The sequence below is a fragment of the Cheilinus undulatus genome, linkage group 11 (assembly GCF_018320785.1).
Source record: "Cheilinus undulatus linkage group 11, ASM1832078v1, whole genome shotgun sequence".
NCBI lineage: Eukaryota > Metazoa > Chordata > Actinopteri > Labriformes > Labridae > Cheilinus > Cheilinus undulatus.
The window spans coordinates 23,514,550-23,530,225 of record NC_054875.1 but is presented as its reverse complement, the minus strand read 5'-3'; the positions used below and the strand labels follow the sequence as shown (position 1 = coordinate 23,530,225).

At 40.5% G+C, this 15,676-nt stretch overlaps 1 protein-coding gene across 1 annotated transcript; it reads right to left on the bottom strand.

The window, feature by feature from the left end:
* Positions 1-224: 224 nt before the first annotated feature.
* pfkma (phosphofructokinase, muscle a) lies at positions 225-13,987 on the bottom strand. The gene is made up of 22 exons (XM_041800411.1): positions 13,749-13,987; positions 12,363-12,436; positions 11,042-11,119; positions 9,992-10,181; positions 9,061-9,226; positions 8,904-8,948; positions 6,667-6,775; positions 6,479-6,574; positions 6,301-6,393; positions 6,069-6,194; positions 5,523-5,587; positions 4,038-4,101; positions 3,764-3,910; positions 3,517-3,587; positions 3,348-3,435; positions 3,084-3,236; positions 2,420-2,584; positions 2,178-2,239; positions 1,957-2,068; positions 1,754-1,853; positions 1,282-1,387; positions 225-486 (listed from the first exon to the last, which is right to left on the bottom strand). Exons 1-22 carry the CDS (start codon positions 13,837-13,839, stop codon positions 345-347), a joined length of 2,343 nt encoding a protein of 780 aa, XP_041656345.1. The 5' UTR covers positions 13,840-13,987; the 3' UTR covers positions 225-344.
* Positions 13,988-15,676: the final 1,689 nt, after the last annotated feature.

Below are 15,676 nucleotides of genomic sequence, written 5' to 3'. Positions count from 1 at the left end.
TAAATGATGTAATAATGTATATACTCAGTTTTTTTTCCACATCTACAAAAACTCTAACAACTAAACAATGTTCAAATTTAGGTTACACATCTCCCAAAGTGTTATTTAAAAACCTCATCAGTGTTGTCTTAGTAAATTGTTGGCAAATTCGATTAAAATTATTAGTGTAAATAGTTATTCAGAGATTTTGTATCCTGTTTTAAGACAAAGGATAGACAGTGACATTCTTTTGAAATATAATTTATTGTGTATTTTTTTTCAGACTTCTTCGACCAAAAAAAAAAAAAAGATCCACATTCAGGTTAGAGTGGAGGGAGTTGCAGCTGTTTCTTTCAAAGTTGAGTCTATTTTCCAAGAGGACTCCTCTTCTTGATCACATGCTCCATGTCAGTGTGTTCCGATGTGTCCAGTTTGATCTTGTACTTCGCCAGGATCTTCATGATGGGCCTGATCTTCAGCCACCACTGTGTTTTAGGGATGCGGTGCCTGAAAAAGACGGAGGAGGGATCATTTTTATGTGTTACTTGAAGTTCAGCATAAGTCTTATCTTATGATGGAGTTTACGCTTTCTACAAAATTTTAGGTGTTGCACGAATCCATCCATCCAGTTTGCGCTGTTGGACACGTGTGGGTGTGTACTGTGGGAGAGACTCAATCCTCCCCATCCCTTCTTTATCACCTCCATTAGGAACTTAAAATAGCGTTTTTTTCTTTTGTCAGCTGTATTTTAATTTAAACATTTATTGATTTGTTGAAGACAGTCAACACTCACAATGCCTTTGAAGAAGTATACTCTTATAATGCCATTAAATCAGCTCCATACTCCGCTGAGAAAGTGGGACGCCCTCCAGCTTTGATGTTTAAAACAAACTTTTTCAAATAAAATGCCCTCTGGCTAAATTAACCTTTTTTTTGAGGGATACTTTGTGACCATATGGCCGCACTGACTTTGTTGCTGTGAGCTCCAGTTTATTGTGTATTACAACAAAAACAAAGCATGCTGGGATATGATGTGTCGCAGGCTAAGCTTCAAAAAAATTCAAGTGTATTTAAATCAGCTCAGCCAATCACACAGAAGGAATGGTGCATGCTGAGTCTGGGGACAGGAAGTTGACATGAATACTTGAAGCTCTGATTGCCTGACCAACCAAACAATGAGACAACTTAAATTATGATGTGACTCGTTTAAACATAGGGTTTAGACAAAGTGGACTTATGGTAACGATTATGTCCAACTTTAACAACAGGCTGCAGCTCATCAAATAAAAAAGTGGCTCTTACTCAAAATCTGTGTCTGCCTTCAGCTCAGCAAGAGGCTGGAAGGTGAGAGCCCTCTTCCTCATGCCCAGCACACAGGCAGAGTCTGGTGTGTTAGCGAAGATTCGACCTAAAAGAGACAAAACGTTTAAAGATCAGTTAGCTAGACATTTCTACTCATTCTGATACATGAAAACCAACAGAGTATTATCAAGTCCGATTGGTAGTGGTAGACAGCACACTCCAATCCTTTAATCACTTACAATTTAGGGATGGAGCACCATGCGGTGCGAGGGCCCTCTTTGAATGCAAGGAATAATGAGGTATTATTCAGGTTCTCGTTTTTTTAAATGGATATAACTATATTTATAAATACCACATCTGTTAAATCCAGTTCTTCATTGGACATTAAACAGACTTCTTATGAGGCATTTTAAAGGGGACATGTCAAAGCCATTTCCACTTTTTAACACAGTCCCCTATCAGACCCTCGTACCATGCCTATAGCACTCTTTGAGTTTCTCAGTCAGCCACAGGACAGACTTGGCCCCCATCTTTGTGCCAAAGTTCCTGTCAAAGGGTGTTGGAGTGCCACCCTGCAGACAAACAAAGACCAACAGGTTTGTTATTGATCCCATTTTTTTGATTACATGGACAAAATCTACACCTGTGGATTGGAGGTGATATGAATGAACAAACCTGCTGCATGTGTCCCAGAACATTCTTACGGCAGTCAAAGACGCCTTTTCCCTCCTCCGAGTACAGGCTGAAGATGAAGTCGGTGGTGTAGTTGGAGTTACAGCTCTCATTTCTTTTATAGAAAAAAACAGTGCAAGAATATACATTGATAATCTACTTAGAGTAAGTGGCATTTTACATAACAAAAAACTATTAAACTAGATCATCTAACCAAATCCTACCTGAGAATCAGCCCTCTCTTAACGGTGGTTTTCATCTTCTCCAAAAGATGTTCTACATTCACCTTAAGACCAAAAACATGGCATAATCAGAACACAATGCTGCTTCACAGCTGTTTCAGACTGGGTGCTTGTTTGCATTTTTTCTCAAAATCAAGATGATTTCTCCACATTGTTTGACTGAAAACTCAAAATGAAAGCATTTGGAAATTCTTGGCATCTGAAAACAGCTTCAGTCATCTCACCTCCAAATCTTTTATGTTAAATTTCTCCTCGAAGATATAGGCGGCGTCAGCTCCAGCAGCCAGACCAGCCATGGTGGCCAAGTAGCCGCAGTATCCACCCATCGTCTCAACGATGAACACACGACGCTTCGTCCCTGCTGCAGACTGCTTGATCCTGTCACATGTCTGCAGAAAAAAATAACAAAAAGAAATATACCTGGCTTCATATTTTTGTATATGAAGTCGTGTGCAGAAGTTTTAGGCATGTAAGGTGCTAAGGATTGATCAAGGGGGAGAGAGGGGGGGAGGATGGCCAGAATCAAGCTGGACAAATGTAGGTCATGACCCTTTCACTCTGGGTGACATGCTGGAGACCACTGGTGGTTTTCAGGCCCTTGGGACATTCATGGCAACCCTATTACCTGCCTGGCCAGTACCCTAGGTCATGCTTACTCGCCACATCCACCCCTTACTCTGACCTAAAGGTGTGAACTTTGTTATTTTTTCAACAGATTGTTTTCTTATGGCCCTGGTACAATATACGAAGACATCCAGAGCATGACAGGGATTGTGTCAATCCTCAAGTAGCTTACTTGCCACATCTACACTTTACTTCAGCCCAAACATGCCTAAAAGTTCTGCACAGTACTGTTTATGTGTGTGTACATGGTGTTAAGGCACTGACAGAGGTTATGGTATTGAGGGCAGTGTCAGCGCCGATGCTGAAGTCAGAGCCGGGCACGTTGTTGGAGACGGTGGCAGGGATGACCACCATAGGAATGCACATCTCCTCGTATTTCTCTCTGGCCTGAACCAGCTCCAGGCCTCCCACATAAGCCTACAGCATAGGGAGAAGGGTTGAATTAAAAGGTTTCATTGCTTGCTGATGAAGGAGAGAAAGGCCAACAATCAGACGGCTTTAGTTTTTCAAGAAGGCATCACGTCTTACCTCAAATCCTCCGATGATCACCAAAGCATGGATGTTGAACTTTGCGATATTCTGGCTGATTTCCTCCAACATTTTACTGGGCAAAGTTCTTTGAGACACAGAAAGATTGCACAATGCAACTTCTAACAGTCTAAGGAGAAAAGTAAACATTTTTTTTACTTGTTTTTACCTCTTGGTGCCCAGCATTGAGCCTCCTTTCCCAGTCCATCCGCTCACTGAAGTCCAGGTAATAGGCTCAATCTGAAAATTATTGAATGAAACCGTTCAAGAGGTCCAAGAAAGATTTTCCAAGTAGCATAGAGTTTAAAGAACATAGGTCAAAGGTCAAGGCTTTGAGCATCATGCTGGTGAACGTAATATCTCAAGAACATTTTAAGAGATTTTTGTCAAATATGAAGCAAAGAGAAAAAACTCACCTGACCATTAGCTAGACCGTCGAAGCCGTCATATACAGCCAACATGGTGTGACCCTGGATGATTCCCATCCTGACAGCTGAGCGAACAGCAGCATTCATGCCAGCGCAGGGAGCGCCAATGTTCATAATGGCCACATTGATGTTGCTCTGTTAGGGTTGATGATTGAGTAAAATGCTCAGGTAGAGATCTAAATCTTGCACATAATTTGTATAAATTAAACCTCAATGAATGATGAAAACTCAGAGTCAGGTTAAGAAAGTGGATGATCATTACCTTAACATCTGGAGGGTTGATGTGAGCCAGCAGCTTGTATGTGTTCCAGTTGTTCTCAAAGCTTCTAAAAGTCAAAATTGGGTTCAGTGCTGGCTCAGATCCTTCTTTATAAATGATATTAAAATATATACAGTCTACATGTTTTGTTTTTGGCACTGATCTTGTACACTTCAGCTACTTCGTTTTCTGGTGATAGTGGGTACTTCCCTGCTGTTTTCTTGATATATGTTTGTCTTCTTTTCTTTTTCTTATGGTAATGAGTTAACTTTTGGGATTTTCTTGAGATCTTGAATTACTTTGTCTTTATGAAAAATGACAGAAAAATCATATTTCTGTATTTTATCTTATTTATTTCTATATACCTGTGACTTTAGTATATAATTTGCTCAATTTCATTCACCAACATTCTCTGGAAAGACAACAGACCAGCTTGAATCCTCAAATATAACATAAAAATGAAACAAACTATGACAGAGAATCTTTTCTTATACATTATATCTAGATCAGCCTTTCCCCAACTTTAGTTTGCTACGGCCCAATTTGAGACCGGACATCTCCTGGAGCCCACCAAAAACCTGTGTACAACCGTACATCAGACTGAAATATTTACCTTTTATATGTCATATTTTTGTTTCAGAAACAGGGAATTTCAATACAAATACTTTGCTTTCAGGTACTAACTTTACTTGTTAAGTGTTTGGTTGGTCACAAAGTATACTGCCATTTACTTAATTTTAATCAGGCAAAGACACTTAAATTTTCTTGTTAAATATCTATCCAAACGCACCTTGTGGCCCAACAAACTGCTCCCAAGTAGCATTAATGTCGAAAAAAAACATAACTTCTTAAGAAGAATCAGAAGAAAATGCAGGTGCTGCCATGTAGTGCTAGAGGCAATGCACACTATACGTAGTTTTGTTTTGTTTTTAACAAAAAAAATCATCAATGAAATAACCAGTCATAAATGTAAGACCTCTCATCATCACATCAACAAAGTGGTCCTCATCAAAAAATAATGACCAACCAGGGCTTTAAATCAGCTTAAAATAATAGCATGTAAAGTATTTTATGATCACATAAACATAATTTGTTATACTATTTTAATTTCTATGATTTTTAGTGATAAGAAATGACGTCCTCTTGCTGCCCACCTGCAGTAGCTCTACGGCCTACAGTGGGCACTGGCCCACACTTTGGGAAGCACTGGTCTAAATAAAAGAGTTTGTATTGTCATTATGACCAACTAACCCTTTTCTGGAGATCTAGAAAAAAGAGTTAGTCTTAACCAGACTCCTGTTATCACAGGAAAACAGTAAATAATACAGATGCATGCCAGCATAGGGTTTGGTATAATCTTTCAGTGATTACATTCATGATCTTTTCTATATTTTTATTTGCTGTCTGTTTTGTGTTTTAACTTTAAACTGCTGTTGTTCATAACACTGAGAAATTAAATTTATTGAACTCTATGAGGAAAATACTTACTTTCCTCTGAGCTTGATGGCATCTTCAAATCTGCCCTCGGCCATGGCGGCAGTCACATCTTTGGTCTGATGCAAACAAAGAGACAAAGAATGGAGGAGAGAAAATAATCGCTAAAACATACCCACCTTACTTTTTGTTTGAGATTGAGGCCTCTGTTCAATAAAAACTTACTACATAAGGTGTATTTCCTAAACACCAAACTGCCCTTTTGTTTCAGGGGTAAATTTCACATAGTGAGGGAGAAAAGCTGTTAAAAGTGGCCACACTGTTTTGTGCTGTGAGTGATCCCATTATCTCGTACTGATTTATAGAATTTTTATGTATGATGCTCTGTCACATTCCTACTAATCAAGCCAGCTGAACTGAAATTGAATTGTAATGTAGGAATTTAAGTTCTCAGCTATAAAAAATATGTATAACATCGTAGATTTAGTCATTTTAAAAATGAATTTAGACATTCAGTGTGAAAATTTCACATATTACACCTTTAATACTGTCAAAAAGGGTCAATGGATTCTCTTTTGGTGTGAAAATACTGTAACATACCACTTGCACACACTCCATGAGTGGCAGCCTGACCGCCTGGTTCCCTGACAGGCTGACCACACAGGCGGGAGTCTCTGGAGTAGCCTCCAGCAGCGCCATCACTGCCTCCACACCCATCCTGCTGCCCTGGATCACACACATTCAGGACATTATGTACATATGTGTGAGGCATGAACAGGATATACTGTAGCTGTACACAGTTTTATATAAAGTGTTTCATAGAGAGATTTACCAGGATCCTGTCAAAGGCGGAGGGAGTTCCTCCCCTCTGTACGTGTCCAAGAACTGTGGCACGAGTGTCAAAGCCGAGTCTGTCGGTCACCAGCTGGAGATGAATAAATCCACCTGTTAGTGTGATGTGAAACTTGAGTTTAAACTTTATCACGCTGACATCATCAAGAGGGGTTTACCTTTTTAATCTGGTCTGAAGTGATCGCTTTGCCATCTCTGGAAATGGCGCCCTCAGCCACAATGATCACGTTCAGACGAGAACCTCTGGCTCTTTGCTGAGATGATAATCAGAGGGAATTAAAATGCTTTACTTCATGCATTTGGAATGACAAGTGTTAAAGTGTGTGAAGCAGGTTGGGGAACATACATCCGTTAACCTCCTGCACAGGTGGTTCTCCCAGTCCTCATCTGGGGGCATCTCTGGAATGAACACCCAGTCTGCGCCACAGGCCAGAGCCGTCACCAGGGCCAGATACCTGCACCCACCCATACACAAGATAAAGCACATTCAGCAGCATGTGATTGCCAAGTTTTTGAGGAACAAGCACAAAAACATAAGCGACCTGTAGACTAGTAGTGGCGATTGACGAGTTGATCAATCATGTGAAATTAAAATTTTCACATACTTCTCTTAGATCATCCAAAGCAGAACTCAGCTGTCTTAAATTAAAATCACCAAAAACAATAATCTCAGAGTTTATGTACAGAGCTAAAAGATCAGCTAACATGTCTAAAGCAGAGCAGGAAGCTGAAAGTACCCCAAAAGTATTGGCTCACCTGCTTTGACTTGCATATGAATTTAAGTGACATCCTATTCTTAATCCATAGGATTTAATATGACGTCGGTCCACCCTTTGCAACTATAACAGCTTCAGTTCTCCTTGGAAGGCTTTCCACAAGGTTTAGGAGTGTGTTTATGGGGAATTTTGACCATTCTTCCAGAAGCGCATTTGTGAGGTCACAGACTGATGTTGGGCGAGAAGGCCTGGCTCTCAGTCTCTGCTCTAATTCATCTCAAAGGTGTTCTATCGGGTTGAGGTCAGGACTCTGTGCAGGCCAGTCAAGTTCATCCACACCAAACTCTCTCATCCATGTCTTTATGGACCTTGCTTTGTGCACTGGTGCACAGTCATGTTGGAACAGGAAGGGCCATCCCCAAACTGTTCCCACAAAGTTGGGAGCATGGAATTGTCCAAAATCTCTTGGTATGCTGAAGCATTCAGAGTCCCAGCTCCTGAAAAACAACCCCACACCATAATCCTCCCTCCACCAAAATTTACACTTAGCACAATGCAGTCAGACAAGTGCCGTTCTCCTGGCAACTGCCAAACCCAGACTCGTCCATCAGATTGCCAGATGGAGAAGCACGATTCGTCACTCGTCTCCACTGCTCTAGAGTCCAGTGACAGTGTGCTTTACATCACTGCATCTGATGCTTTGCATTGCATTTGGTGATGTATGGCTTGGATGCAGCTGCTCGGCCATGGAAACCCATTCCATCAAGCTCTCTACACACTGTCCTTGAGCTAATCTGAAGGCCACATGAAGTTTGGAGGTCTGTAGCAATTGACTCCGCAGAAAGTTGGCAACCTCTGTGCACTATGCGCCCCAGCATCCGCTGACCCCCTCCATCATTTTACGTGGCCTACCACTTTGTGGCTGAGTTGCTGTCGTCCCCAATCGCTTTCACTTTGTTATAATACCACTGACAGTTGACTGTGGAATATAGCAAGGAAATTTCACCACTGGACTTGTTGCACAGGTGGCATCCTATCACAGTACCACGCTGGAACTCACTGATCTCCTGAGAGCGACCCATTCTTTCACAAATGTTTGTAGAAACAGTCTGCATGCCTAGGTGCTTGATTTTATACACCTGTGGCCATGGAAGTGATTGGAGCACCTGATTTCAACTATTTGGATGGGTGAGTGAATACTTTTGGCAATATAATGTATGTTTTGCTCTTGCAGCCAGATCTGCGACATCTTGATGCATGTGTTTTGCCCACCTGGCTCAAATACTACATCTTTTTCATCAAACAACTTAATATCTGAGATTATTCTTCTCCATGACTTCTTAAAAAGTAGTAATAAAATTAGTCACAAGTCCAAGTCCTTGACAGTCTGCAAGGCAATAAAATCCTCAGTGGATATATAGTCAATAGAATCAGAAAAAAAAAAAACACAATTAAGAACACTAAAAGCGGTTCTGTCGTCTGACAGCTGATTACAAACACTGGCCAGCCACAGGCTGTATACTTAGTTGGTCTGTAACTTCTTATTTCGGCATCCAGTGACCAAAGCTTTTATTCCCAGTTAAAGAATGTCGAGTATTAGCATACAGCCACAGATAACGCTTCAGTCTGTCACTTAAAAACAGGTTAAAAATGGCAATTTTCAGCCACAGGCTTTACGTCGAACCCAGACACGCCACGCATGCACTTTATGGAACTCTTAATTTTGACTTTTAATCTCATAATTATGACTTACTATCTCATAATATCAATTTGATATACCTTTTAATGGCAGAAATAGGCTTTCATAGTGTCTTGTTCCTGTTATTGGAACACACACAAACACAGACAGAGCACACAAAGAACTGACCCACAGTGTCTGCCCATTACTTCCAGGATAAACGTCCTCTGGTGGCTGTGGAAAAACAGAGCCAAACAAAGACACATTTACAAATTCTATTCCTGCAGAAATGAAATATTATCTTAATGTTAGAGTGAGTCTCTGTGTGAGTGAGGAGGGGTTTAACCTCTGGGCTGTCGTGGTGATGGCGTCCACCACCTCAATGATGCGGTGCAGGGCGGAGTCAGTGCCGATGGTCATGTCAGTGCCACAGAAGTCATTGTCGATGGAGCCCACCATGCCCACGATGTTCAGATGGGAAGATTTCTTTGCCTCTTCGTCTGTGATCTTACCTGCATAGGTAAAAGATTAACTCAATTAAAAAAAGCGTGGGTGAAACGACAAAGATAGAAAGCCTAATGCCACCTTAATGAAAGAAAACACGAACATACAAAGTAGTTAAATGTTAGACAAGAAACAAGATATCCCATGCTAAATGCTAACTCAAACCTAACATGCTTACAGTACAACCTATTAGCTACGTTGTGTTACAATGCTGGGTGTATTGGCGCCCAGCATTATAACACAACATTGTGTATGCTAAAATTACTAATGAGTATAACACCAAATCTTTAAGGGACATGAAGGTACATTTTTATGTCAGTTGAGAGAAATCTTTGCAGGATCTTGTTTAAGTTTCATTTTATTAATAAAAGTTCATAAGGGGTGTCATACCAATGAAAGCATTTAAGCAAAATAAGAGGATAATTCTGTTTCCTTATTGATATTGATGCAAAATGTCAAGATTCTTTATGAAATATATCTAATCTAGATTTTTCTCTTCAGGTCAAAAATTCAAAGCAACAGGAAAATATAATAGGCTAGATCTCCAAAATCAGGAATATGAAGTCTTGCTTAAACTCTTAATGCCTCAAACAGTTATTTAGATATCCAAAAAAGTCCAAACCCAAAACTCAGGAAGTAGAAAAATTCTTCAGGTACTTTTTTGGGAAATATAATAATAATAACTTCCTCACAGGGGCAGCTAAAGTTAAAGGCTTAAGGATTTGACAGATCTTACTTCCTTTCATTCTCATATCATCTACATTTGTCTTTACCAGCTTTGAGGAGGTCCGCCAGCAGGCCGCTCCACTCAGTCCTGAACTCGTTGGCTCCTGTAAGACTGCCGTCTCCTCCGATCACACACAGGTTGGTGATGCCCAGCTTCACCAGGTTACAAGCTGCAGTCATGCGACCCTCTCTGGAGCGGAAGTCCTTACAGCGAGCACTGCCGATCACAGTACCCCCCTAAAACATCAAGATAAGTTGTTTTTAATGTAGTAACTTTAGCGTAAACTCTATCTGACTTTAAAGAAATCATAATGTACCCCAAAGTATTCTCCTCAGTGGCTGTCCAATAGTAACTCTTAGATATTCAGGAGAGGTGTGCATCAAAGCAGTTTTATAACACTGTAAGATCAAATAAAAGTGCAGTGCCTGGAGTAGAGGAATTTATGTTGTGTGTGAGAGATAATTAAAGAAAATGATGCCTCAACTTTATCACTTCTATTTTGTAGAGTGACCTCTTTGTTTGTCAATAAATATTGGAACATGATGCGATCTTAGCAATAAAGCCCACAATTCTCAATGAAATAGAATTACATCAGTAGTGGAGCTATAACCTAAAATGTATTTCAAGATATTCTTGAACTCTTGATGATGGGATTATTCATTTAAATGCATGATTTCAACCCCCATTCTGGCCCAAAACAAGCCTTTGTATACTAGGCTTTTGTACTCATGTCTTTGGATAAAATCACAGACAGAAGCTTTCATCAATCTGTGTATTTACTTCCCCGTGTTGTAGCTTGTAGCTGTGGTTTTAAGTTTTGTTTACCATTGCACTAAAACAGACAGTGACACTTAAAGCTATGTAACAGTAACAGAACAAGGCATCAACTCAAAGTGATCATTATGAACCATTTTGAATGGCATAGTAATCTCAAAGATTCAAACGTTTATGTGACCTTTTCTAATGTGCTGGCACTGCGGGGGTAAAAAACAGTACTCTTAATAGCAAGGGTTGTGTGGCACTCACGTTAATATGAATAAATCAGACTTCAGAAGGGCCATTCGATCATTTCTGTGGGCATGCCTGAATCACTCACCAGCTGAAGCATCATGGACACACTCTCCCATGTGGCAGGACGGATGTTGTCTCCTCCATCCACCAGACCCTGGTAGCCCTGCAGCACACATTAACATTATACAGTACACTCTAGTTAAATATAGATGCATCTCTGTTTATACATGGATTTAACCCAGCATATGCAAAAAAAAGTTCACTTTCCTTTCTATATATCAACATGGACTCTTTCTTGTGTAAAAAAGCAAAGTTTTCATATAGTGACATATTGTAATGGTGGTATATTTGAAGCCAAGACATGTGCAGGAGAGGTCTGGCTGGTGGAACTGCACAATTGATGCCACACACTGCACATTAAACACATAGTACACTCAGCAAGCCAAAACACAATCAAAGATCTCTCAGGTTGGTACTTTCTGGAGCAGAAATGGTTCTTGTGTTAGTTCGGAGCAGACATTCACAGTAGTGGAAAGTTCAACTCTATTGCCAGGTTTTGTAACACTTTCTCCTTCCTTTCCTTATCCATATTGCTAATCCTGCTGAGGACACACAAGGAGCTGCAACTGTTGACAAAGCTGTCAGTCATGATGTTGCATCTGCTGCTTATTGCATTAAATAACAAATAAAACCAAAACTCAAAAAAAAAAAAAAAAAAACTAAAACTTGGACATACATAGAGGAGCATGATGATAAATTTTATGAAAGATTCTGGGTTTAACAAACATGTGTCTGAAGTGCATTTTAACTTTATAGTTTGACTCATGCCCCATCTGTTAACATGGAGTTTAACACATCCATCTGATAAAACACTCAATGACAGAGTTTGGGAAAGGGCAGAGCCTTTGAAAAAAAACTGGGTGATTGGATGAATGTTCTGTCTGTCATATCTTTTCGGGCCAATCGGAGCAACAAAACGTGATGTAGCCGCTACCAAGCTACGCCCCTACCAAAGGAGTAAACTCCATATAGAACTGCATAACACAAACCAAGGCGACTGTAGACATGTCAGTACACGACTTTTGTCGTTTCCGAAAAGAAAACAACTCAATGCTGTTCTTTGTTCTTCTTTTAATGAAGACATGTCACCAAGTTCTGATAAAACTGGCGCTTTAGCAGCATCCGTGCTAATGTCTTCTGCCATAACTGCACCGGCCTCTTGTTGCTGTTTGCTTTTGTCACGACTCCGCCACGCCTGAAAGTACTGCCCCTCGAGGCTGATTGGTCCTGCGACTTTCTAACCGGGCCCAAACTGTTCAGATGGGAGCTTTGCATTGATTCGCCAGTGAGAAACACAGAAACAGCCGTATCCATATGCTTTGCAAGGTTAACCTCTGGTACTATACCTCATGAACGAAGTAGACTTTAGCTCCGGTGTACAGACCCACCCTGACTGTTGCTCTGACAGCAGCGTTCATACCTGTGACACACAAAACACAACCTCTGATCAACCAACACTACAACACAAGGTCACATTGTTTCTGAAACTTCTTGTCATTACATCAGCACTTACAAACCCCTCCATCTTAACCTTTAAAAGGCCCCTTCATTTACAACAGATGAGACCGAAATAACCATGTGGAAAGGACAGAGGTTGAGTGTAGAGGGACTGTATGTCTTGTGTACCATGGATGTGCGGTACACCAAAGGCCACAGTGTGAGCTAGTGTTGTGGAGAAGCAAGCTGGCATGTGGTAGCTCTTGTTTCAGCAGACAGCAGCTGAGGATTGGGGGCGTTTCTCTCTGTCCATTCCAGAAAAAGGTCAGAGACACTAAAATTAGCCCTGAAGATGCAGAAAAAGTGAACACATGGGCTGATAAAGTCTCTTAACAAATGTTAGGAGGCAACTTTGGCAAAGTGAGAAAGATTGTACGGGTAGATGGCACATGGTTATTACAAGTACCAATTAACCAGACAAAAAAGGCATTGAAGTGAAAATTCAAAGGTAGAGGAGACAGATTGCAGACTGCAATGGTTCTATTGGGACATTAACATATGTTGCAAGGTATGACGGTGTTAGAGTCTGTCCTTTTACTGAACCTCAAATCGCTGCATCACTGTGTAAATGTGTCTGAATGGAAGGACACTTTATAGCGCATCCTCTCACATCAGCGTTTGAATAAGTGTGACTTTCAAGGGGTTCTTTAGACCACTCCTGGATTTGCCGCAGGGCCAGTTTGAAATATGGGGTGATAAATGGATGCATGCTTTTACAGTAGAGTTTACAGTATAAAACTATTGCACAGTAAACACCAGTTAGGCCACAGTATGTTCTTGTGATTGTGTTGTTTGATGTGAATATTGTGATGTTTTTACATGCATTGCTGCAGGGTACCCTTGCTTGAATAAAGGATAAGTGAAAAATGCTTTGCCATTTGTACAGAAATCTAAAGCTTTGCTGTATAAACACCAAACTCCACTGATGTAATCTCTCTATTTTTGCAGACTTTAGATGTGATGCTCAGTTAAACATCCATCATCCTCTGTCACTGAAATCAATGGAAAAAATGCTTCCTGCCCTTTCTGTTCTTTGGATCCTGATCTCACTCAGCATGCCTTGCAGTCAGAGCACCAACATGATACTTCACTGGCAATCAAAGAAAGATGCCAGCCAGCTCCTATACGGCTGGTGGGGACTGAGTGTTGTGCTCAAAAACATCACATAAGAAAATGCTGTCCAATAACTAGCATCTTTTAGCAGTTAAATATGTACATTTCTAAAAACCTCTTACCTTGAGCGTCTCCTCCTGACGTCAGCACAGCAATGGAGCGTCCGATCCCCATCTTGGTGGGGTCCATGGTTGAGTGGAGATTCTTGGACATGTTTCCAGCTCAGGTAGACAGGTGGGCACAGGCAGGAAAAAGGAAAGGAGAAAAGAACAGAGCACTGCTGCTCCTTCTTCACTCTGCTTTTCAGAGGAGGTACAAGAGAGGGTACAGGCTTTAAAGACTAACTGTCCCTGATCCTGCCCTGAGCCCACTCCCACTGACACCCTCCACCACTCACACATCACTACTAAATATACATCAGGCCCAGTGACCACCTGCAGCAGACAGTTACAGACAGAGAAACACAGAGCACATGACTCTCATGTGACAGGAGAATGATAACAAGCACACAAGGGGAAACTTGACTTTTTGGGTTTATATGTCACTGGTTGATGAACTAAATGAACTATAAGGAGAAAAGCTGCAACTGTAAGAAAAATGGATACACACCTGCATGACCTTGTTTGTCTATATATGTTACAATAATTTATTGTAATCAGTAAAAAGTGTTTCAAGTCACTGTTTCAAATTGGTTTTAAAGGTCTTGCGAGGAGTTTTTCCATAAATGTGACATGCAAGCCAATTTCAGACTGGGTCATGGCCCAATATCTGCAGCATCACTTGTAATAAATGATATAGTGAGCTCCATGGATAAGGTCAACAATGTGCTGCCATCTTTGTTGACCCCTTAAAGGTCTTTGATAAGCTGACTGTCCTCTATCAGGTTTAATTAGATGGCATGTAATTGGTTCCATAACTATTTAACAGACAGAACTCATTCAATTTTAGATTAAGTCATCTTTTACAGCAAAGGAGTACCACAAGGATCTTTCCTTGGGCCAATTTTATTTACAATGTATATAAATGATATGCCAAATCAAATAAGAAATTCAACAATGTATTTTTATGCTGAGGACACTATACTATATTCCACTAGGCCCTGTCACAGCTACAAACCGATTAAACTTTTACCAGCAAGCTCATGTCCTCCTCAAATATAAGCTGAACCCCCACAAAACGAAATAAATGATTTTCACAAGACAGAACATTGAACCCCTTGCAGCATTGTTGACATAACAGACACTGAATGTGTCCAGTAGTTTAAACACCTGGGTATCTGGATGGATCAGGATTTGTCTTTTAGGTCACACATTTCATGTTGGGTGAGAAAAATTAGGCCTTAACTTGCTTTTCTGTCACACAATACCATAAACAAACATTCTCACAAGAGGAATTTGTCAGTATAAATGACTAACATATTGGAAACCAAAATGATAACAATCTCACTTTTTTAAAACCCTGATTAATAAAGACAAAGGATTTTTGCAGGAAATTGAAAAAATTGCACTCCTTTGTCCAACCATCTGCTCAAGGTCAGACTTCTAAAGCAAATCGTCCTTCTTATTGGTATACACCAATACTTCTACTGAGTCTGACTGGCCCCCCCAAAATCTTATGCGTGGATTACCTCATTGCCGCATCAGCCTGTAATGAAAAGGTGTAATGTTTGATCATTTAAGCATATTCCACTTTTCAGAACATTGGTTTTACTAACTTTAGTATGTGAAGCTGAGGTATATCATAGTGGCCCAGTCATTCTTCTACTTTCCCATATGTGGCCCTCACTGAAAAACACTCCTGCTGTGGCAGTTGTGTCTTTTGTCTAAACAGGATCCTGTGTCGTTGATATTTGCACCTCACAAGATGCTCCTAAAAAGAGACTTGAACTCTACATCTGGCCTAGATACAATCTAAGGGAATGCAAGACTATACTGCATATCTTTTTCACACAATAGAAATGATATCACGTCATAAAGCTGGAGGGTATCTCAAGACTTGGCCCTGAACAATGCACCGTTATAATTTTGGGAGGCTCATGAAAGGGGACAGG